Genomic DNA, 25,196 nt, shown 5'->3' on the forward strand with positions numbered 1-25,196 from the left:
ACTGATATATAAATTAAAAACTTTAAAACTCTGAAGAAAAAAAATAAGGCTGGAGGTGAGTATTCCCTTCTTAAAATATGTTGTGATTTGCTCTGTTTTGTTTTAAATCCTTTCCCAGGACAGAGAAATGAACTACCAACAGAACCCTAGGGACAGTTTTCTTTCTCTAGAGGATTGCAAAGACACTGACAATCTAGAGTCATTCACAGATGTCCTGGATGATGAGGGTGCTCTAGCCTCCAACTGGGAACAGTGGGACACGTACTGTGAAGACTTGACCAAGTACACCAAACTCACCAGCTGTGACATTTGGGGAACAAAAGAAGTGGATTACTTGGGTCTCGATGACTTTTCCAGCCCTTACCAAGATGAAGAGGTCATCAGTAAAACCCCAACTTTGGCCCAGCTTAACAGTGAGGATTCTCAGTCTGTTTCTGACTCCCTTTATTACCCCGATTCACTTTTCAGTGTCAAACAAAGTCCCTTGCCCTCTTCATTCCCTGCTAAAAAGATCGCAAGCAGAGCAGCTGCCCCTGTGTGTTCCTCGAAGACTCTTCAGGCTGAGGGCCCCTTGTCAGACTGTGTCCAAAAAGCAAGTAAACCCACTTCAAGCACACAAATCATGGTGAAGACCAACGTGTATCATAATGAAAAGGTGAACTTTCATGTTGAATGTAAAGACTATGTAAAAAAGGCCAAGGTAAAGATCAATCCAGTGCAGCACACCCGGCCCTTGCTGAGCCAGGTTCATGCAGATGCAGCTAAGGAAAACACCTGCTACTGTGGCGCAGTGGCAAAGAGACAAGAGAAGAGGGGGCTGGAAACTCTGCAGGGCCCAGCCATTCCTGCTCTGCCTTTCAAAGAAACCCAGGAGCTCTTACTCAGCCCCTTGCCCCAGGAAGGGCCTGGGCCCATCGCTGCAGGAGAGAGCAGCAGCCTTTCTGCCAGCACATCGGTTTCAGATTCTTCCCAGAAAAAAGAGGAGCACAATTATTCTCTCTTTGTCTCTGACCATCTGGGTGAGCAGCCAACTAAATGCAGCCCTGAAGAGGACGAGGAGGATGAGGAGGATATTGATGACGAGGACCATGATGAAGGGTTTGGCAGTGAGCATGAACTGTCCGAAAATGAGGAAGAAGAGGAGGAGGAGGAAGATTATGAAGATGACAAAGATGATGATATCAGTGACACTTTCTCTGAACCAGGTTGGTAATATTTGGAGGCTCTACTGGCCTTTCTATTTATTAATATTTAAAAATAGGAAGCCTTGCTTTGGATGTTTTTTGTTTTGTTTTGTTGTGGGGGGTGGGGTGGGTGTCTCTTAGTTTGGAGATTAAATTAAATCTTGGCTTGAGTACTTAATGGCTTCCCCCATACAAGCATTTCTACCCGAATCACTTTTGCTTGTATGATGGTTTATGTGTGGCTTCTTTGAGGGTTATTCTTAGCTTGTTTTATGTTAAGTGATCAGATCAGTCACTCTTTGAACAGCTGTTTGCCAGCACATCACTATCAGATTCATCCCAGAATTTATTGGTTGAGAAATCATTTCTGTAGATGCCTGCCTTCCTCTAGTACAGTTATGAGTACCTAGAATGGTGAGCCAAGTGGTGATGGTTTATATTTCTCATGCCTCTGACTAACAAAGCCTACTTAATGGATAATGTAAGGGAGAGCATTTTCTTTGTTTCCACTGCCTTTTTCATTTGCACAGTATTTTACCACTCAAGAAAACTACTAAATTGCTAAATTTTAAGACAAATGAGACTGCTTTATTTTTTACCACATATTCTAAGACCCTGTACTTGTTATGGCTTTGAAACAATTGAACCAACCCCTCCTGGCAACAAATTTTTCTCACAATCACCTTTATTTGTTGCTTGAGTAGCTTTTAAATCATTGAAAAGGTTTCCAGACATGTGTTTCCCTAACCAAACCCACTGCTATCCAGTCAGTTCTGACTCATAGCCATCCTTTAGGCCAGAGTAGTATTTCAGAGGCTATAACTCTTCATGAAAGCAGGCAACCTTTTTCTCCTGTGAAGTGGCTAAAGGGGTTGAACTACAGTCCAATACTTAACCCACCATGCCACCAGGGATCATTTCTTGAGCTGAAACCACTGCCACTGAATAGAGTTGGACTCATAGTGACCCAGTAGGACAGAGTAGAGCTTCTCTTTTGTGTTTCTGTTGCTTTAAATCTTTACAGGAGCAGAAACCCACATCTTTTCTTGTAGAGAGTAATTAGAAGGGTTGAGTTAGCAGCCCAAGAGACTTCTTTCTTGCACCAAATCAGTATTTCCCAAATCAGTATTTCACAAAATTGCCACCTGGAAGGTGCTAGGACAATCAAAGGGGGGTCTGCAAAAGCAGATACCTACACTTAATCCTGGATGATGGGTTATAGTACAAAAGTTTTTAATTGCCAGGCATGATTTTGAGTTATTTTTTTTCCTTCCCAGAAAGGGGTGGTAGACGTTTGGTAAATGATGCACTAAAATAAAGTAAGGCTACATAAGAGTTATATGCACCTGTTCCAACTTAACTACAAATTCAAGTTAAAGAGCTGCTTAGAAATAGATTTTGTTCATAACCCAGGGACTGCCTGTATAAGTAAGAGTGAGACAAAGTGAAACTGGTGGGGAACTGAGTCACTCATCTACCTGCTTGGACTCTTGCTACTATTAACTTGTATCATTTGTTTATAAAATTGGCATTGCCAAGTGGTACAGTTGAAAATTCACAGAGAAGGGAACATCTTCAGATTTTAGCAAACATTATTTCCTTCAAAAATAGCATATTAGTCTGGGTACTTTAAAGAAACAAATCAACAGAAACTCATATGTATAAGAGAGTTTTATGTAAAGGTTAAGTGCATATCAAGAAAGCATCCCAACCAAGTGCTGCCCAAACCACAAGTTCAACATTAGCCCGTATGTCTGACACCAATCCACAAAGTCCCCCTCCATCTCACAAAACGCACACTGTGATACTGACTGCAGGAGGAAAGCAAAATCAGTGAATGTGTAAGCATCTCAGCACTGGCAGGGGTCTCCACACGGCTGCTCCAGCACCCAGGGCTGCATTGGGGTAGGTCCATGTGGCTTCTCCTCAGGGAAGTTTTGCAGGAAGTGAGCCTTGCCAGCTGAAGCAGGGAACTGGCTAAGGCAGCTGCACCCTGGTCCTACCATCACAAAGCAAGAGACCTGAGAACTAGAAAGACGAGGTTCACGGAGCCATTTATCCCTCCACCCTTCAATGAACCCCACATGTGTTTATCAGCCAGGTTGGCACAGTAAACTAACTACCTCAAATAGTGCTGTGCTAATAATTCTGTATAAAAAACTAAAAGTTATTAAAAAGAAACCTTGTAAGTTGTCAAAGAGAGCCCTTTTATTATAATGAGGATCGCTGGGATTTCAGGCAGTATAAACATTAGTGTTTAATTTCCTGAAACATTTTTTAAGGCACAGTAGCTATATTGTAGCCAGTGAGGCACTATTATGGCCCAAAGACTTTTCTTTTTGGTAGACTTTCTCTCCTCTCAAAGGTCAAGTTTATGTATCTGACACAACCAAGTTGTTTGACTTAGGTGGAGTTTCAAGTAAGCAGAAGGTATTTTAAGCTTAATTGGAAGAAAAGAGGTTATAACTTTTCTTTGGTCCACTTTAGAACTTCTAGTAGTTTAGATAGAACTATTATCTTTTTTATTTATCAACAAGAAAAACTCTGCCTCAGCAAATTAATAAGATCTGATTTACTTGAGCTGCTTCAAGGAAAATTGTCATGTACCTTGTGGTAAGATACGTAATTCCCTCCTTAGAATCATAGGGTCCTCCAAGCCTTAACCAATCAGCATACTGCTTTGAGACCCCATGTTTAGAGTTAGTGTAGAAGGGTAGGGAAGTGTTGATACAAAGAGAGGATTACACAATGGATGGATGTATGGATTGTGATAAGAGTTGCACAAAAAGGTCACGGGGAGGAGACAAGCCAGTCAGGGTGCAGGTAGCAACAATGAAACATGCAACTTTCCTCTAGTTCCTAAATGCTTCCTCCCTCCCCCACACTATCACGATCCCAATTCTACCTTACAAATATGGCTAGACCAGAGGAGATATACTGGTACAGATAGGAACTGGGAACACAGGGAATCCAGGACAGATGATCCCTTCAGGACCAGTGCTGAGAGTGGCAATACTGGGAGAGTGGGGGGAGGGTGGGGTGGAAAGGGGGAACCGATTACAAGGATCTACATAGAACCTCCACCCTGGGGGATGGACAACAAAAAAGTGGGTGAAAGGAAACGTTGGACAGTGTAAGATAGGACAACATAATAACAAATTATCAAGGGTTCATGAGGATTAGGGAGCGGGGAGGGAGGGGTAAAAAGTGAGCTGATACCAAGGGCTCAATTAGAAAGCAAATATTTTGAGAATGATGAGGGCAACAAATGTACAAATGTGCTTGACACAATAAATGTGTTAGACAGGGTTCTCTAGAGAGACAAAACCAGATTGCTAGTAATTATATATATAATATATATATAATATATATATTATATATATATAAATATATATAACACAAGAACTGAACCGTTAAATTATATACAGATAGATAGATAATATATGAAATTAACAGTTAAATTATAAGTTATAAATCTGTGAGACACTAGCAGTCATTTAAGTCTTGAGAGCTGCCAGTCCCTTTTCTGTAGAGAGAGCTGGGCTATATATACCCAGACAACAAACACCAAGGCAGGTCACCAGCTGTCACCAACTGGCAGGCCCCAATTCCAGAGATGAACATTCCAATCGAGTGGTCTTAAAGGGACCTTAACTTACAGCGACACAGTCCACAGGCTAGGCGTCCCACAGGTAGTGTACCCTTTAAATTGAGGCACAGTGCTAGCAAGGCGAGGTTCACCGAGCCATTTATCTCTCCGCCCTTCAGTTAATCCTACTTGTGTTTATCGGCCAGGCTGGCACAATAAACTATCGCAATCCACCCCTTGCCAACCTGGCACCTGTACACAATTCTTTAGCCATATATACTTATATAATTTCCAGACATTAATGAAATCACACTTATACTTATCATCAATCATCTATCATACATATAAATGAAAACACACTGAGTCAAATTGTATCTGATATATCATACCTGAACAAAGGAAATATATGCAATAATCACATACAAAGAAAATACATTGGCAATTACAAACCTCGCTTTTGCAATTGATCACGTGGTTGTAATTGATAAGTAGAACTACCTTCTACTACCCATTCTGTATTACCTTTGCCTTCAGCAAGCACTTCAGCTGGCTGTGGTTTTTGGCCTGGCGGGGTAACCCAGACCTTCATTCCTGAGGGTTCTGGGTAATTATAAGTCCTGTTAGGATTGGGTTGCTGTAACTTACCATTTACTTTAATAACAGGGCATGGTAACACTAAGAGTCGGCCTATGGGATCTCCTGGATTCCAGACATATTCTTTACCTCCATTATGTAGTACCAGTCCAATTTCTCCTTGGTAATCAGGATCAATCACATCACTTAGTACAGTGACAGTCTTCCTGACTTGTTGATCCAAAGGCATGAGAAGCCCAAAGTGCCCAGGGGGCATTCTCAGCTGCCAGTTCAGTGGAATCTGTGCTGTGTTTCCAGGTGGGAGAGTTCCTTCCTTCAGGACCAGTACCTCCAGGCCTGAGGAACAGGGTTGCTGGGACAGGAAGCAAAAATGCTGCAAGGGGATCACTAGGAGTAATAGTGAGTGGTGCCACTCCAGCTTCCACCCCTTGGTTCCTGGACCCATGAATTCTGGCTATTGGAGACACAGCACCATATATTGGCTGCTGGTTTAGAGCGTAGACAGCTTCCTGGAGAACATTGCCCCAGCCCCGCAAGTTGTTGCCACCTAGTTGGCGCCATAATTGTGTCTTTGGGAGCCCATTCCATCGTTCTATCAAGCCGGCAGCTTCAGGATGATGAGGAACATGATACGACCAGTGGATTCCATGGGAATGGGCCCATTGCCGCACTGTATTTGCTGTAAAGTGAGTTCCTTGATCTGAAGCAATGCTATGTGGGATGCCATGCCAGTGGATGAGGCATTCTGTAAATCCATGAATAGTAGCTTTGGCAGAACCATTGCATGCAGGGAAGGCAAATCCATACCCAGAGTAGGTGTCTATTCCAGTAAGAACAAAGCGCTGTCCCCTCCATGATGGAAGTGGTCCTATGTAATCAACCTGCCACCAAGTTGCTGGTTGATCTCCCCGAGGAATTGTCCCATGTCTTGGACTTAATGTTGGTTTCTGCTGCTGGCAAATGGGACACTCAGCATTGGCAGTGGCCAAGTCAGCCTTGGTGAGTGGGATAGATATATGTATGGATTGTGATAAGAGATGTACAAGCCCCCAATAAAGTGATTAAATTTTTTTTAAAAGTTGTTCGAGCCCCCAATTACATGATTGAAAAAAAAGGGAGAGAGAGAGGATGAGTATAATAACTAAGGGAAATGGAAAATACAGGGAAGGAAATGTCTGTCTTGACCAGTGGGCGTGTAAAGGAATATATGAGGGGCTTCAAAATATTTGTAGCAAAATAGAATTGACAGATAATGGAATTGTTCTATGAAGTTTTTGAAACCCCCTCACAAAAATCAGCGTTGGTAGACCCTACCATCACCAAAGCAGGCAAGAAGTTCTGGTTGTAGTTTTAGTTTTCTTGGACTTTTTCCCACTTTAAATTCATTCTTCATCTTTTGACTTGATTTACCTGGATGAATATATTAAGAGGTAAGTACCTGAAGAGTTCTTTCAGTAAATCCACTTTCATTTTCCATTTCCTTAGTCATTTAATCCTTATTCAGAAGAGCTTTGGTGGCATAATGGATTGTGAGTTGGACTGTTAACTGGCAAATTCAAAACCACCAGCCACTCAGGAAAAAGATGAGGGTTTCTGCTCCTGTTAAAGATAGACAGCCTCGAAAACCCCTAGGGGCAGTTGTACTCTGTCCTGTATGGTCACTATGACTTGGCATTGTCTTTTTTTTTAATGTTTTATTAGGGGCTCATACAACTCTTATCACAATCCATACATACATCAATTGTGTAAAGCACATGTGCACATTCTTTGCCCTAATCATTTTCAAAGCATTTGCTCTCCACGTAAGCCCTTTGCATCAGGTCCTCTTTTCCCCCTCCCTCCCCGCTCCCCCTCCCTCATGAGCCCTTGATAATTTATAAATTATTATTTTGTCATATCTTGCCCTGTCCGACGTCGACTTGGCACCATCCTGATGCCAATGAATGATGGCAATGAGGAAGAAGCCGTTGTTTTAGTTGGAATTGCCCTATTGTGAAATCTTTCCTTTCCCCAAGGAAGAACCTCTGTGAGCTTGTTGATGGCGCAAACAGGCAATAGCTTTGTAAAAGAAATGCATTTGCAATCCTCATCAGCATCAAGTTCTCGCTTTCCCCAGCCCCCTCTTCTGTATTTATTCAAAAATTTAAAATTATGCACTCATAGATTATTGGTTTGACTTATTTTTATTTCATTCAGTGCATTGTAAAACATTACAAACATTACTGTGTGGTGATGGATGAGTGGGAGTTGTTTTAAACTGGCAATTGTACCCTTTCAAAAATGCATTTTAATTAAAACTTTTTGTGAACTAGGTGAAAGTTTGCAAAGTAGATCTCAGTTTTATAGTCCATAATTCATACACATTTTGTTTCAACTCATCCATTGCCGTCTCCTCCATGTCGCATCACTCAGCCCACTTCCTCCCTGTGTCTCTTGTTTCCATTTTCCTTCCTTTCTTAACACTCAGAACTTTGTCTTAAATGGTAGGTTATTGTAACATGTGAGTTCAGTTCCAGACTCTGAAGCATGACTAAGGGCCATAATCTTGAGGAGGGAAGTGTTTCACTGTTCACTAGCTTCTATCTGACCAGTAAGCCTAATCTCTTTTCTGAGACCAGGTGTCCGGCTCCACATTTTCCTTCCACTCCTACTCTGTCCAGGACCTTCTCATGCGGTCCTTTTCAGAGCAGCTGCTAATGGTAGCCAGTCACCATATAGTTGTTCTGGCCAAGGGTTATGGAGACTAATGTTTGAGTGGCAGATTAGTCCATTGGGCTGTTTGCATGTGACTTTCAGTTCTCATCACTTCTTTTTTGGGGGATGGGGCAAGACCAAAAATGCCCTTTAGATGGCTCTTCTTGAGTTTTAAGACCCCAATTGCTATTCACTAACGTAGACTGTAGAACATTGTCTTTGTGAGCAAGGTTATATGAATAGTTTCAAGTTGTCTTCTTAGCCCATCTAACAATGCTGAATGTTCAGATAACATTTAATTCTCTTATTTACAGTTGACTTGTCGGGAAATCCTTTGAATTAGTATTTCTTGGAGGAGTATTACTGATGTTATTGAATAACATGTATTAATCACAAAGTCTGCACCAGTTTGTGTTATTATTTGACCTTCACTCACATTTGCTAAGGAATCTTCCTCACCTCTGGGAAGGAAGAAGAAGCTAAACAAGTGATATTGGTAGTGCAAAAGTGAGTTATTGGTGTGAGGCAGGAAGAAATTCTTTGAAGCAGAAAAGTGAGGTTAGTTATATTTTCGTTCAGCATGCTAGTTTTAGGGTGGGTTGATTAGTTTAATTTTTAGTGGGAAGTTTACAAAGGGCCTTTTGTGATGACTAGCTCCCTTGATGCTGTTTCTTGGCAGATGGCTACAACAGTGCCTGAGCTTACACAGTTCCAGGAAAGGTGTAGAATGGAGTTTCAGTTCATGCTCTGGACTCGCTCCCAGGTTTCAATAGAGCCCATTCTGTGGACAGGATACAAGTCATGGAATTACATGATTCTGGGCTTCCAGAATGAGAGTTTCATTTGTAATGCTCACTTAAACATTTTGACAATCAACTCTACCAGATTAATTGCAGTGATCTGCACCAACCAAAGCTGTATAATTGGAATTTTAAGCAGCACATAGGGTTTTTTAACTTACTTAAAATAGTCGTGCTAGGAAGGCATGCATTAGCTCAGCATAGTGCTTCATTAGAAGAAAAGAAAATGACTCCATGGAAAACAATTCATTGACAAAGTGATAACCATTGTTGTTGTTTTTTAATTTAGTGCCTAATTTTCAGTCAGCCACTGTGCATATTAAGCTATGAAGATGAAGAAATCATGCTCCATGCCTTAGAGCTGATAGCTTACTGGGTGTATTTACTGTTAGGATTTCCCAGAGCCTTTAAATGGGTTTATGTCTACTGTGACTTGAAGAGAGAGGAATGCAGGATGAGAGTCTCTTAAAACTTATTTGGCCATAGAACTCATTTGCGGTGAAAGCTGCTTATCTATGAGAATATTCTCCAGAACATACTTAGAGAGAAATATTTGATTACCTTCAATATTAGACGAGTGATATGGGCATCTTTTTTTCTACTTGATTGTGGCAGTTTCATTATTGAAAAGTGGATGTCTTTAGCTAACAAATCATTGTTGTGATGATAATTTATGATGTGTGCTGTTAGAAATTGTTACTAATTAGGTTAAAGGAAATTGATGGCCCCTGGAAACTTTGTTGGTGGAAAAAAGCCTGAATGTATAAGTGAATAAAGCTGATAGTTAATTTGGGTGGGACAGAAGATGGCTTTTTGACAAGCAAACAAACCCACTTAGCCCAGCAGGCACAGGGAACGTGGAAGCCCACTTGTAGGTAGAATCACAAGATTCCTTGAGCCATGACGTCCGAATCCATCGTAGCTTTGTCAAGTCACTTAAACTCGACATGAGTATGTTTCTTTGTCTAAAATGGGGTTAATAACTAACCTCTTCACTACTTTATTAGAGAAGTCTCAAGTGAAATATGTGGGTACATTTGATGAAAGGGAGAGTGTTTTACTAGAAATGCGGTGCACGCGAAGAGAAGCAAAGTTTATTAAGCCAGCCAAGGAAGCCCATCAGTAAGATCTAGGAAGATGGGTTAAATGTAATTTTCCCCCTATAGTTTGGGTTGGTAGACTTGAAAAAGAGGAATTACCAAATCGACATTGTCAGGAAGGTGGGGGTGTTTTAGTCGGTGTATCTGCCAACATTGAGGTGTGCCCAGTTCAAACAGGGTAGTTTCTGAAACCCTGCTTTTTACTTGGCCCAGTGGAGTGAAGGACCTTTTCTTAAGGCAACTCCAGTGTACCTTGTCATTTTTTAAGAATTGAAGGTTCACTGCCACACGGCTTGCTATATTGTACTACACGTGCACCGTCAGTGCCCATGTTGCTATGAAGGATGGCTTAACTGCTTCCCAGAAAGCATTCAATTCTCAGGATTCTTTTCTTCTTCCAAATCAATCATGTTATTAAGGTATCATTTTCACATGGTAAAATTCACCCTTGTTAGCGGTCAGTTTTATGAGTTCTTGACAAGTGCATACAGTCACATATACCCCACCACTGTCAATGTTAAAATCCTTTCTGCACCTGCCTCTCAAACTTCCTGATGCACCTTTGTAGTCTACCTCCTTTACCTCCAGCCACCGCAAACACGAGTCTTCTATCTCATGAAGCCAGAGGGGCATATAAATCGAATCATATTACTGATTGATTCTTACTCTGCAAAAAATTTGGTACATTTCAGATTCTTCCCTTACTCCCCAAATTCAGATGTCATTACCTTCCCTTTCACAGTGTTAGTTCCAGAGGAATCATGTTTTTTGGCGAGAATATGCCCAATTTACTGGCTAGTGGCACCCAACCATCTCCCACCTCACCTCTCACCCCTTGTGCTCTTTAGGTTTGGGCTTGTATCCATCCTTACTCCTCACGAATCATTCAGATTGCAGTTAAGATGACCATCATTTTGAGGGTGTTTTAGATTTATAAGTCATTTGTGATAGTGGGTTTGACCAATAATTCTAACAACTCAATATTAAGTCTTTTCTAAATTTCCTATTAGTAAGGGAAATACTTATTTAAAAGTGAAGTGCATGTGAATTATTTCTAGTAAAATATAAGCTACAATAAGCAAATAACATTTTTGCATGGTATCTTGTGTGAAAACTTATCACCATCTGTGCTTTTTTCCAATAAGGGTAGGATGGAGGAGAGAAAAATACTGCTTCCTGATAAACCTTGGAACTTTAGCTCACAAGTGCAGGCAGCTTTCTGAAAATCGGGCTGTTTCATATACCTAACCGAATGTGATAAGATAGTCAAAAGTCACAGTCTTGATATCTATATATCATTACCTTTGACTGTCCTGTAGCTTTGTTTCATTGTTCTTGAAATCTTACATGAAAATGCCTTTATCTATCTATATATCTACTAATTTATAAAAATCAAACCTCAAGCATTCTAAGTAAACGCAAAAAAGATAACCAAGTATTGTCAGTCTATGTTTATAAACCTCCATTATTTAAATAGTTTATGAGTTAGAGATTTCCATATTTAAAGCTATTTTGTAAACCTGATTTATTGAAGGGACTTTAAATTTTATTTCTTCTTGGTTGGTTTATTGAAATTCATAGAACTTAAAAACTGGGGCTTTTCTTTTTTAAGGCTTTGAGAATGATTCTGTGGAAGATTTAAAGGAGATGACTTCAATGTCCTCTCGAAAGAGAGGTAAAAGAAGGTACTTCTGGGAATATAGTGAACAACTTACACCATCACAGCAAGAGAGAATGCTGAGGCCATCTGAATGGAATCGAGATACCTTACCAAGTAATATGTATCAGAAAAATGGCTTACACCATGGTAAGAGGGGATTGCTGTCAGGTTTTGAAAGTTGCTCATTGTAGAGGTAGTAAACCATATTCTTCCTCAGTATGCTGAGGGGTTCCACTAGAGGGGCAACAGGAGAGCAACTATTTTCCATGATTGGTTGTCATTTACAAACAGTCTTTTCAAGTGTCTAGAGGCATAACCTAGACAAAAGAGAAGGTTTTAGTTTCTAGTGTCTCTTTCTCAACTTACCTTGACCAAGACATCCAGGATCTGCGGATTCTTTATTCATCTCAGATGCTATACTCTCAAGAGCTGGGGAGAAAGAGAATGAACTGAAGCCTCTCACTCTTCAGTTCTTGTCCAGTCTCTAGACTGAAAAGGAAGTGAGAGGGTGAAATCCAAATGGTGACAGGGAGAAAAGGCAGGGGAAAGGAGATGAGTTACTTATGGCGAAAAAGAATGGAGAGAGCAGAGATGAAGAATAGGTGTTGGGAGACCCTTAAAATCTTAGGTAGGCCATTGGTTTAATTGTGAACAAGGGAAGCTATAATTAAGTAGAATTTCTTTTGTACCAATATTATTTCACATGAATCCAAAATTCTTAACCAAAGTGGGGCAGGAAGACACTTGCAAGTTAGGCATTCCATAAATAGTATAGTGATCAGATTTAATATGCTAACAAGCAATTTTAAAGGTAGGAATTACATGTGATGTGTATTTATGCCTTTATTTACCTTTTCTGTGGCACTTAGCTTGGTGCTCTGCTCTCTCTCAGTGAATAAAGACCTAGTTTTTGCCTTCAGATTGATTTTTCTAAATAACCACCGCCAACAATTCTACTCTGACGCATAGCAGCCCTATCCAGGGCTTCTGATACTGTAAATTGTTAAGGGAGCAAATAGTCTCATCTTTCTTGTGTGCAGTAGCTGGAGGATTTGAACTGCTGACCAAGAAGTTCTCAAGGTGGTAGGCACACATGGGCCAAATGCCTATGGTCTCAAGTTACCTTCACTTGATTAATAAACAGTGACTGAGGTTATCTTGTGGGCCCCTCTGTAAACCCTTGTGAATATAAACAGCTGAAACTCGTGTCCAGCTAGTATAACCACAAGAAAGAAACCTAAGGTGAAAATTTTGGGGTAACTTAGGTAAGAAGGAGAAGCAGAAGGCACAGGTGGTAGCTAGGACAGTTGAGGGACTCTCTCTCTCTTGTCTCTCAGTCTTTGCCTGCTGCATATTCACTCCATTGTTCCAAATCAGCTCCCTCTGTGTAGCAGGAAACATGACCACCAATAGCACCCCAGGTTTTTTAAAGGTAGAGTAAATAAATCTTAAGTGCACGTGAAGGCTTTTAGAGAGTTTGTGGAGTATGCTGTAGGAGTTCAGAGGACAAAGCCACCCCTGTTGTGTTGAGTGAGAAGGGAGGGCAGGAATCCTTTTGAATCTTCTGTGATGTTATTGATCAAAGCAACCAAAGAAGGGGTTTCCAGCAAAGTGATCTTTACTTGCTATTCAACTTGTGAGTTCAACATAAAATGTGTGTGTATGACAACTTTTCATTCATAGCATCAAATATTGTAGTTTTGGTGAATCTCCAATATTACACAGTGACACTAATTTTTGTGTGCATTTAACTTGTTCGCCAGTCCTAAGATTTGAAGTGCTTAGCTCTGCCTTGCACTTAATCGGCCAAAACAAGGCTAAAAACCTGGTGGTGGAGAAAACTTGGGAAAGGCCCACAGATTGTGAAGGACTGCAGGCTAACTCTGGGATGGTTGCTAACATGCCGAGGCTTCTGAAAAAGAGAAGCTGAGGGAGGGAGTGACAGAAAAGATGGCTGTGGAAAATATCTCTCTTGCTTTAAAAAAAAAAAATCAGCTCACTAACACATCTTTTAAATTATATCTAGGAAAATATGCAGTTAAGAAGTCACGGAGAACTGATGTAGAAGATCTGACTCCAAACCCTAAGAAACTGCTTCAGATAGGCAATGAGCTGCGGAAACTAAATAAGGTGATTAGTGATTTGACTCCAGTCAGTGAGCTTCCCTTAACAGCCCGGCCAAGGTCAAGGAAGGAAAAAAATAAGCTGGCTTCCAGGTAAATGAAAATGTTTGCGCGTGTGAATGTGGTCCAGGAGGGTGAGGTCAGATTTTAAATGAGGGTTTTAAAAGAACAGATGGCCCTAGACCAGTGGTTCTCAACCTGTGGGTCGTGACCCCTTGGTGGGTCACATGACCCTTTCACAGGACACCGATTCAAAACAGTAGCAAAATTACAGTTAAGAAGTAGCAATGAATAATTTTATGGTTGGGGGGGGTCACCACCACATGAACTGTATTAAAAGGTCTCAGCTTTACGAAGGTTGAGAGCCACTGCACTAGACCATTTATTACTTTTTTTCTTTGATAACTACTACAATGAGTATTTAAACGTTTTCCTTTGGAAATCTAGTATTTATGCTTTATAGAGAGACCTATTTATTTTTTAAGTGAAGACTTAGGTGTTCTGTATTAGTATAGTGAAAATTTTTATCATAGCTTTATTTTTTAATTCAGTTTGTCATGTTAATCTTAAGTATAATTAACATACAGTAAAATTCATTCTTCTTGTCAAAGATAGCCAATCAAGTAACTCTCACCACAATTAAGATCCTGATTATTGTCATCACTTTTTAAAATATCTTCATGCTTATTTGTAATAAACACCATTCCCCACCTCTAGCAACCTCACAATCTCTGATCTGTATTCTATCCTCATAGTCTTGCTGTTTCCAGGTTATCATATGAATGGAATCATACAAGATAACAGCCTTTTGAAATCTGATTTCCATCACTTAACATAATGCATTTAAGATTTATCCCTATTGTTGCACTTAATGCGAGTTTGTACCTTTTGATTGCTATGAAGTGTGTCTTTGTAGGGTTGTAGAGCCACTAGTGGATCCTTTTACCGGTTGAGGAACATTTGGGTGATTCTGATTTTGGACAGTTAGGACTATACAGCTGCCATAAACATTTGCTTACAGGTGAACAGAACATTGCCATTTCTCTCGAGTAAACAATAGGTGTCTTTTCTTGAATAAACACATAGGAGTATATTGTAGATACTGTTTCTTAATTACACAAGTACCACTAGAGGGTCCTAATTGCTGCTGCTCTTACAATTTTTAGTATGCCAGGTTTTGCATTTTTTAGCCATTTGAATGAGTGTGAACCGGTGGCAGCTTTATTTCTGAATATATGTTTAAGTTTTTAAAAAATCAGTCTGGGAAAATGATGGTATCATGTGGGTTCTTTTTGTAACAGTCTTCCTTGGTGTAAGCATTGGTAAAAACAAAGCCAAACCTGTTGCGACCAGTGCCAGTTCCTGATGACCCATGTGTCACAGAGTAGAACCGCTCCACAGGGTTTTCTTGGCTGGCTGGCCCAAAGGTTAAGCAGTAGATTTGATTACTATCCAAAATGTTGGCAGATAGAACCTATCCAGAATCTCCTGGAAAAATAGGCCTGGCCATCTATTCTGAAACCTCATGAAGCAGTTCTACTCTGCCCACTGAGGTGTCATTTAGCCAGATTATTAGCTCAAGGGTCACTAGCAAAAGCATCATTCTTATGGAAGCAGAGCAACTGCACCGCTAAACTTTAGGATTTTGCCACTTAAGGCATATAACAGAGATAGGCAGTGATTTGGGGGGTCTTACTAGAAAATGTTAGAATCAAAACACTGTTGTAAATGTTTTTTTAAAAGAAGTGAACTAATTGCTCCTTCCTTTCACAGGGCTTGTCGGTTAAAGAAAAAAGCTCAGTATGAAGCTAATAAAGTGAAATTATGGGGCCTCAACACAGAATATGGTAAATCTAAACTTTTAAGAATTTGATTAAACCTTTGATTTTCTGACTACTCTCCATCTCTTTGATTTCATTGTTTTCTCTCCTTCCATCCTGCCTGGGCCAACCTTGTTTTTAAACTCATCCATTCCATCAACTGCATAGTCACACCTTCCATTTATCATGTTGTTACTGTTTGTTACCATCAAGTTAATTCCACTTCATGGCCACCTCTTGTGTCCTGAATAGAACTGCCCCATAGGGTTTTCACAACTGACCTTTCATAAGCTAATCACCAGGCTTTTCTTCTGAGGTCTTCTAGGTGGGTTTGAACTGCCAACCTTTCCAACTAGTAGTTGAGTACTTAACCAACCATAGGCACCCCCCCCCCCGCCCCAAGGGACTCCTTTTCTCTTTTCTATGAATGTGTGTGCCTATTGCTCCTCAAGCCAAATGTCACCTCCATTGTAAACAGCTGATCATCTTGTAACCTCAGTGATTTCTTACTTGCATCTTAAAATTGTAGAGGAGGCTTCAAAAAGTTTCATGGTAAAATAGAAAAAATAATGGAATTTTAAAGTGAATGTTTTGAAACCCTCTGAGCTACCCAATTTTATTCACTGAGCGTAAAATGTCTTTCATCACTTTTGAAGTGAGTAATACTACTTTGACTTTTGAGTAGATTGTTTAGATCTGTGCTTTCCAAATATGATTGCTTCTAGTCAAGTCTTCTGAATCGGATTTTGTGCAAGTAGGACCCAAGAATCCAAATATTTTAACATACTTCCCCTATTTTTCTTACGCAACCACCCTAGAATCTATTGGGAAATTATAGATCTATTGACTCCTGATCTTCAACCTGGCACATGTACAATGATCCTATCTAAGGCATCCTCCAATTAGTTGGGAAGCTTGGTTTTGATCTTCTGTGTATGAGCCATCTCTTCCCTTTGCTTTTTCTCTATTACTATTTCTTAAGCTTGGTCTCAAATGAGGTTTTTTTTTTTTTGGAACTATAATAGTCCTCTTCCATGTGTAGCTCTTGGGCAGAGTTGTATTTTGTTTGACCAGTTGAACAGAGTATATAGGTAGAATGATCAATTATTATTTGCTTATGGACACTTTCAGAAGTTTAGGATGCTGTCTAGCTCGGAGGTGTTCAGTAAACCTTGTCCAGTGACTGAAAAAGAACTTTTCTTTAGCACTTATCTTTATTACTTCCATTCATGGATGAAAAAAGAATTTGCAACTGTGAAGCTTATAATTTGTGAAATTAGCTAAGGTTTTCAGTGGGCTTTCAAGAGCTATAATTAAGCTACTTAAGTATAATCAATGAATTAGGTTAAAAAATCTGGTATTAGAATGAAAATTAATAGATTTTCCTATTGTTTTTCTTACTATTAAGCATTTTGACCTTGAGCTCTGTGAGTTCATAGGTATAATGCTTGCTGTGTCATGGGCATCCATATATCACTGTAGAAGCCAGTGATCCATGCTGTAAGGAGAAGTGATGGACCACTGGCTGTCTCCTGGGTCTCCCATTTCTTTGGAACACTTAGCACATCTGCCTGCATTTTGTTTATTAGTTAATACACTTAATCATCATTGTGTACATTTATAAATATGTAAGTGTATGTACACGTATATGCTCTGTGATCGTTTCTGAGGTAAATATATGTGGGGACTTCAAGAAATTGATAGAAAAATAGGAGTAAAAGATAATGGAGTTTTTCCATGAACTTTTTGAAACCCCCTTGTGTTACCCTGAGGAAGAACAACTGAGACCAATGTACACGAATTTCTGAATGTGAAATCATACCTCAAATTGAGTGATTTCTAGGATTTATGATTCACAAATCAGCATTTGAAAACAATATGGGGGACTTGGGAACATGGTTACCAACTTTATATTTCACCTAGTGAGGTACATATATCTGTATAAGAAGTTACATTTTAGTATCTGAAAAGTGGGAAGGATAAAATCTCATACTAATGAATTTAGCTTTATGAAAAAATCTACCCTACAGTTACCCTTAATTTATCATAAGCTAGCATTGTTCAAGAATTATCATCAGGAGAAACAAAACTTAGCATCGAGGGCCCTCTATACTAACCATCCCATCACTTCTCACCAAAATCTTTTCTTCTGCTAAAACCCAAAAGAGCTGTTGTATGTGTGCAGTGATAGGACCTCAGAACAAGAAGTAAAACGATTAGGCAGATTGGACATTCACCCTGACTGACATGTTTGTCCCTAAGAAAGCTAGATTGGAAATTTAAAATGGTGGGATTCTTGGATGGACATAGAACCAGAGCAAGTAGAAACATTTTGTGGATCTCATGCTTGGCTGTGATTTCTGAGAGCCAGGTGCTGCCATTTTCTGAACTAGGGAATGAATGTAGTGGCAGTCATTCCCTCCCCATACCCAGGGATTCTAGAATGCTAAAGTTTATTTAAGAGAAGCTACTTCATTGTGTTTTGTTTGATATTTTAAAATATTTTTTAAATGAGACCTTTTATTTCCAATCTCTTGAAAATGGGCAAACCTCCTTGTTTGCTTTCTAGCAGGCACCTTTAACAAATTTAATTTGTTTTCTGTTTAACACACCAAAAGTCTGAATTCAGGACACTGACTCCAGGAAAGGCTTTATCTCTGCTAACTCCCGGGGAAGGTCCTTGTCTCTTTCTCTTGTTTCTTGGTCCCTTGGAAATCTCCATGAGCTTTTGCATCAGTCTTGCCCATCTCTGCTTGCTCTCTTGTTTGTTTAATCTCTTTCATATCTCAAAAGAGATGGGCTCAAAACACACCCTGTACTAATTATGCCTCATGGATATATGAAAGACAACCCATTCCTGGAAGAGATTCTAACCATTGGATAAAGGTTAGGATTTATCGCACATTTTTTTTTAAGGAAACACAATTCAGCCTCCATGTAAACTTCCTTTATAAATTTTAAATAAACAGTGTTTTTCAGTCATTTATGGAGAAGTATACATTTCTTGTGATTTTAGGTTAGCGGTTCTCAACCTGTGTGTTGAACGACCCTTTCACATGGTTCACCTAAGACCATCGGAAAGCACATTATTTCTGATGGTCTCGGGAACCAGAGACACCGCTCCTCTATCCGTCTCCAGAAGGGTCCACCTACATAAGAGTACCCGGCGTCAAGATTGTTAGCTATGCTACACCATGCTTCAAGACAAAATTTCATTTATTTGTATTAGAAATAAATATTTCACAATATATAATTACATATTTTGTGATTAATCACTATGCTTTAATTATGTTCAATTTGTAACAGTGACAATACATCCTGCATATCAGATATTTACACGATGATTCATAACAGTAGCAAAATTACAGTTATGAAGTAGTAACGAAAATAATTTTTTGGTTTGGGGTCACCACAACAGGAACTGTGTGAAAGGGTCGTGGCACTAGGAAGGTTGAGAACCACTGTTTTAGGGAATCAGTTTTACTTTCCATATTTCATCAGACATTTTTCCTATATTGCCTTTACACGTAGTTTTCCTTCCAATAGAATTTCTCGCTTCCCTCTTCAACATCAGTCTAAATTGGCCTCCTTGCAGTGTTATCAAATAAGGAAGAGCAAGTCACAGGATTTAAAGCAGCAGAGATTCATTTCAGGCCATAGGAATTCTGTGCCTTAAAATTGTAAATGTGCTCTCCCTCCCTATTTATGGAGGAATAATTGGAATGTTACATATTTGAACTATATAATTTATCAAGTTGGAAATGAGTGTCCACAAGTGTAACCAATTAAGATTAATGAACATTTTTTATCATCCACGCCCCTCTCCTCAAGTTTACTCATCCCCCTTTGTAAGCCATCTCTTTCTCTACTATGCCTAGGTATCTTCCATCTGTTTTCTGACACTGGATTAGCTTGTATTATCTTGGCTTTGTATAAATGGAATTCTACAGTTTTAGCTGGCAACTTTTTCTCGGCATCATTAAAATAATAGTTAAGTCCAGTTGGTCAATTAATTTATCAGTAGTTGTTTATTGTTTGATGCCATTGAGTTGGTTCCAAAGCATAGTGACCCTAATGCAGAAGGAAACACTGTGCCCTGTCCTGTGCCATTCTCACAATTGCTCCTAAGCTTGAGCCTATTGTAGTTAGAGCCTTTTTACTGCTGAGCTCTTCTTCGGAACACATATAGGCATCTTAATTGCTTACATGTAGTACAATATGTATATCAACATACCTGATGATAACACTTGAGTTGAATTGAGTTTGAGGTTATAACAAACTGCTATGTAGAAGTGTTTGGGGCTATGTGTACTTTCACTTCTCTTGGATAAATATCTAAGAGTAGAATGTTTACATCATAGAATTAGGTGTATGTTTCCCAATATAAGAAACTACCAAACTCATTCCAAAGTGACTGTACCATTTTATATTCTCAAAAGCAAATATAATAGGATTTTTGGTGCTCCATATATTAAAAAAAATAATTTTCTTTCGGGCTCACACAACTCATTATAATCCATACATCCATCCATTGCTCAAGAACTCTTGTAATTTATAAATTTTTAAAAGTCATTTTATTGGGAGGTCATACAACCCTTATCACAATCCATCCATCCATCCATTGTGTCAAGCACATTTGTACATTTGTTGCCATCATCATTCTCAAAACATTTGCTTTCAACTTAAGCCCTTGGTATCAGCTCCTCATTTATTCCCCTCCCTCCCCGACCCCCTCTCATGAACCTTTGATAATTTATAAATTATTATTATTTCATGTCTTACATGACCAGTGTCTCCCTTCACCCACTTTTCTGTTGTCCATCACCCTGGAAGGAGGGAGCTTTAGGTCAATCATTATGATAGGTCTCCCTGTCTCCCCCACCTCCATGTTCTTGTGAGCACTTGGTGTTGGGCCCATATTGTTAATTTTAGCTTATCTGATGGGCTTGTAGTGGTCCTAACTTGCATTTCTCTGATTAATTAATGGTACTGATCTTGTTTTCTGCTTACTAATTAGCCTTTTTATTTCTTTTGCCAGGTGTGTATTAAAATAATTGTCTTTTTTTAAATCAGTTTGTCTTTTTACTGCGTTATAACTGTTCTTTTTTTAATCCTGTTTGATAAATGTGCTGCAAATATTTTATCCCATTTTGACTCTCACCTCTTTGTTGTCTCATTGGCAACTTTTTAAAAAAAATACTTTATTGGGGCCTCTTACATCTCTTATCACAATCCATACATTCATCCAGTGTGCCAAGCACATTTGCACATATGCCGCCATCATCATTTTCAAATCATTCTCTTCCCAGTTGAGCCCCTGATATCAGCTCTCTATTTCTTCCCCCTCTTTCCCCTGCCCGCCTTCCCTCATGAATCCTTGATTAAGTTATAGATTATTTTTTCCATTTCTTAGATGGTCCTCCGTCACCCCTCACCCTCTTTTCTGTTGTCCCCTTGGGAGGGGCTTCTAGGTTGATCCTTGTAATCGGTTCCCCCTTTCTCCCCCCACCCTCCCCTAATCCTACTGGTATTTCTACTTTCCTTTTTGGCCCCGAGGGGTTAATCTATTCTGGATTGCCTGTCTTGTAGACTCTTATCTGTAGCACTGTGCATGATCTGATCTAATCCAAATTGTAAGGTAGAATTGAGGTCATGGTAGTGGGGGGAAGGAAGCACCAGAGAAGCAGAGGAAAGTTGTGTGTTTCATCGGTGCTATACTGCACCCTGACTGGCTCATCTCTTCCCTGTGACCCCTCTGTGAGGGGATGCCCAATTGTCTACAGATGGGCATTAGGTCTCCACTCCATGCTCCCCCTCCATTCACCTTGGGTATGGTTTTATTCTGGGTCTTAGATGCCTGATACCTGATCCGATTGACACCTCATGATCACACAGGCTGGTGTGCTTCTTCCATGTGGGCTTTGTTGCTTCATTGGCAATTTTCAAGGAACAAAAGTTTTAAGATGCTTTGTTGTCTTTGTTAGGTCCCATCTGGCTGGTTCTGACTTATAGCAACCCTCCGTGTGACAGAAAGAAACATTGCCTGGTCCCACACCATCCTCACAGTGTTTTGTTTGAGACCATTGCTGCCCATGTTAAAATACTTAAGTGAAGTTCAATTTGTCAATTTTTTAATATTATTTCTTTGTTCTAAGACATTTTTGCCCACTCCATAGTTGTAAATGTTTTCCTTTTTAAAAAAAATCATTTTATTGGGGGCGCATACAACTCTTATCACAATCCGTACATACATCTATGATGTCAAGCACATTTGTACATTTGTTGCCATCATCATTCTCAAAACACTTTCTTTCCACTTGAGCCTTTGGTATCAGCTCCTCATTTTTCCCCCTCCCTCCCCATACCCCCTCCCTTATGAACCCTTGATAATTTATAAGTTGTTATTATTTTGGCATGTCTTACAATTTTATTTTTAAGCTATTGTCTTGGAAGGGTATGGCTTTATATAATTAAAAACAGTTACTAAGGACATCATGTTTGGTAGCATATAGAGGGTCAAAAGAAAAAGGAAGACCGACCCTTAAAGAGATGGATTGGCACAGTGGCTCCAACAGTGGACTCAAGCATCACAATTGTGAGGATGATGTAGAATTAGGCAATGGTTAATCTCGTTCATAGGACCAGCCTGGGTCAGCTGACTCAGCAACACCTAACAACAAAGGTCTCTCTCTTACAGTTCAGGATGCCAGACACTATCGTATATCTAAAACTGTGACGATGAGTATGGCATGCTGTTTACAGGATAGTAGACGTTGATAACTGTTTACAAGGTGAAGGCTTATAACTCACTGCTTAATGTTTTCTCAAGCATTCTCTCTTCGGGGTTTTTTTGTTTGCGTTTTGACAGTTTTGTGTGTTTCAAGCCAAATTTGTCTATGTTAGTGACATATACCAAGTGTTTCGTTTTCTTTTGCAGATAATTTATTGTTTGTAATCAACTCCATCAAGCAAGAAATTGTAAACCGAGTACAGAATCCTAGAGAAGAGAGAGGACCCAACATGGGACAGAAGCTCGAAATCCTCATTAAAGATACTCTTGGTAAGAAGAGTGTAGGATAAATTCATAACAGATAATCTGCAATGTAAGGTAGATGACTCAAGGGAGTATTGAAAGTTCTTTTAGTTAATCAAAACTTAAGTGCTCTTTTGGTAGTGTCTCCTTTAGTCTTGGCTTTTGAGATTTGGCATTCATAAATATGTATTTGTTACCACAGTGTTCTTTAGACTTCATCACTGAATTATTTTGACAGTTGGGAAAGACAAACTTTTTTTAACTTTCATTGGTGGTGGTAGTTAGAGGTGGCAGGGAGGGCAGGAGAAGGTCTTTTGAGTTATCAAGTATGCAGTTTATTTTTAGTGAAGGATCTTACCTATTCATTTAATGTGATGATACCTTTCACAGGATTCTAACAGAATTAGTTGTCTGGTTTCCTATCCCTGGGCAGATTCCATGGCAAGGAGAGGACTGAAGAAACAGGCATCCTGAAGCTAATAGGAGGGTAGATATGGTTAATGTGGGCATAAACTTGATACCTCATTAAAGACCTATAAACTTCGTTATTCCACAGAACTTTCTTTCAGTGCTGCCCTGTGCCTCATGTTGGGGATAGAGGGATAAATCACAGAGATTTGCCCCCTGTTCTTACAAATTTGTAGTAAAAAAAGGGAAGACACAGAACACACAGGAAAACAGAAATAATTGTGATAATGAAGAAATCAAGGTGCTTAGAGTCAGTGAGATGGGGAAGAATCATTTGCTTTGGTTTATATAGAAAATGTTTTTCTTTTGTTTAGAAAAACTTATATTAACCAAAAATGATGATCTTTTCTTTTATTGAAGATGAATACACATTGCATGCTTCTGTGCAGTTAATGTGTCTCTCGGGGTCTGTGAAAGTAACAGGTGCGTCTTGACCTTCTTGTGTGTGTGCATACTGAGTGAAAGGTATGCTAGTGCTTTTGAAGGGCAACATGGAATCATCATAAAATTAACAATGCATCTCGAAGTCTGACTCAACAATTCCACGAAACTGAACAACTCTTCATGTTTGGAGGCCAAAGGAGGGGTTATTAAAGAGGGATTTCAACCTCCCCACCCCCCCTAAAGCAAACCCGTTGCCATTGAGTCATTTCTAACTCGACAACTCTACAGGACAGAGTAGAAATGTCACTTAGGTTCCCAAGGCTGTGAAGTGTAAGGAACAGAATGCCACAACTTCCTTCTGTGTGAGAGGCTTGTGGGTTCGAATTGCCAACCATGGGTTAGCAACAGAGTGCTATCCAGATTAAAAGCCAGAATCAAAGTATTCTTCTGGGGCTAGGAGGGATAAACAGCTAACATTTATTCTTTACTATGCTCTAGTGGCTTGGTGATTATAGCAATTGACTCTTATCCAACGGTCAGTGGTTTGAGCTGTGTCGCTCTGCCTCTATAAAGATTTACAGCCCAGGAAACCCTACCCAGCTGTTCCCAATCTGACAGTTCCACAGTTCCACTCCCCTGTGATGCTATGTGTCAGATTCCCCCACAGCAGTGGGCTTGGGCTTTGGTGGGAACTGTGATGCACAAGTACACTGAGAGTGTTTTGGGTTAGTTAATTCGTGGTTCTTGGAAGGAGAGAGGTTTCATCATTATTATCCTGCCTTTACAAATGAGAAACTGACTGGGCATCAAACTCTGTTCTTATAGAAGTCGAGAATTCTGCCATAGAACCATCACCGCCCCATTCAACACATGTAGGCATGGGCCCCCTCTTTTTTTCCTTAGAATAGCTATATGAGATTTTGATCTTGATAATTTCCTGTCACTTATTTATATAAAATTAGTTTTTTTGAATTTCTTTTAAAAGACTTATTTTCTAAAAGAAAGCTTTTATGTCACAGACTTGTAGTGCTAATGTTTAAAAGTTAGTGTTTTAAAATATGGCAGCCTGCTTTCTGATATTTCTGGGCCTTCTCTTTTCTTTCATATCTTTTGACTCTGTCTTGCTCAGCTCCAGAATCAGTGCTCATTTCTGTTCTGCACAGGATCCCTGGCCAGTTAGTTTCTAAGTTCACAGGAGCTGGACTGCTCTAGCCACTTCACATCTAACATCAACAAATGAGTTTCAAGGTCAGAGAACTCCAGGCCCAATCCTGGAGGCTTTTCTAATCTACAGTTGTCACATCTTCCAATCATGGTCCATTCCCTCCCTGCTCTGCAGTTCCTCCGGTGACAAAGACGAATTTATCAGCTGCTAACCTTGGTCTTGTGCTGACTTTTTCTGTTTTCTCTGGTCTACCCTTAGCCATTTGGTCATGAATTCTTGGGACACCATTATGAACTTAAGCTGTGGTTTCCCTCTTTGTTTTGTCTTTTGTACTGTCTAATAAAAGGTTTAGGGAAATTGTCTCTATATATTAAAAAAAAATTTTAGTCAGAATCTCTCCCAGCTGGTTTCAGTTGCAGATCAGCCTGCTCTCCTTTTTAAGTTACCCGTGGTCCCTTTGAGACACAATTCTCAGGCCCTTTGCATCCTTTTGTGTCCTTCGGCTCAACTGCTGACAGTATCGATCCTGGCAGGTCCGATGCCTCAGGGCAGTTTCTATCCACCTTCTTGAGTTTGGGAGTT

General features: G+C 39.7%; 1 protein-coding gene across 5 annotated transcripts in view; it reads left to right on the top strand.

The window, feature by feature from the left end:
* CREBRF (CREB3 regulatory factor) overlaps positions 1-25,196 on the top strand; it is a 69,028-nt gene that overhangs the window by 33,734 nt on the left and 10,098 nt on the right. For all 5 annotated transcript variants that reach the window (XM_075541960.1, XM_075541962.1, XM_075541959.1 and 2 more), the window contains exons 4-8: positions 119-1,205; positions 11,574-11,768; positions 13,648-13,837; positions 15,518-15,591; positions 22,502-22,624. In XM_075541960.1, coding sequence (XP_075398075.1) covers positions 119-1,205; positions 11,574-11,768; positions 13,648-13,837; positions 15,518-15,591; positions 22,502-22,624 — 1,669 coding nt within the window. The remainder of the gene's footprint in view (positions 1-118; positions 1,206-11,573; positions 11,769-13,647; positions 13,838-15,517; positions 15,592-22,501; positions 22,625-25,196) is intronic.

The sequence above is a fragment of the Tenrec ecaudatus genome, chromosome 2 (assembly GCF_050624435.1).
Source record: "Tenrec ecaudatus isolate mTenEca1 chromosome 2, mTenEca1.hap1, whole genome shotgun sequence".
Taxonomy (NCBI): domain Eukaryota; kingdom Metazoa; phylum Chordata; class Mammalia; order Afrosoricida; family Tenrecidae; genus Tenrec; species Tenrec ecaudatus.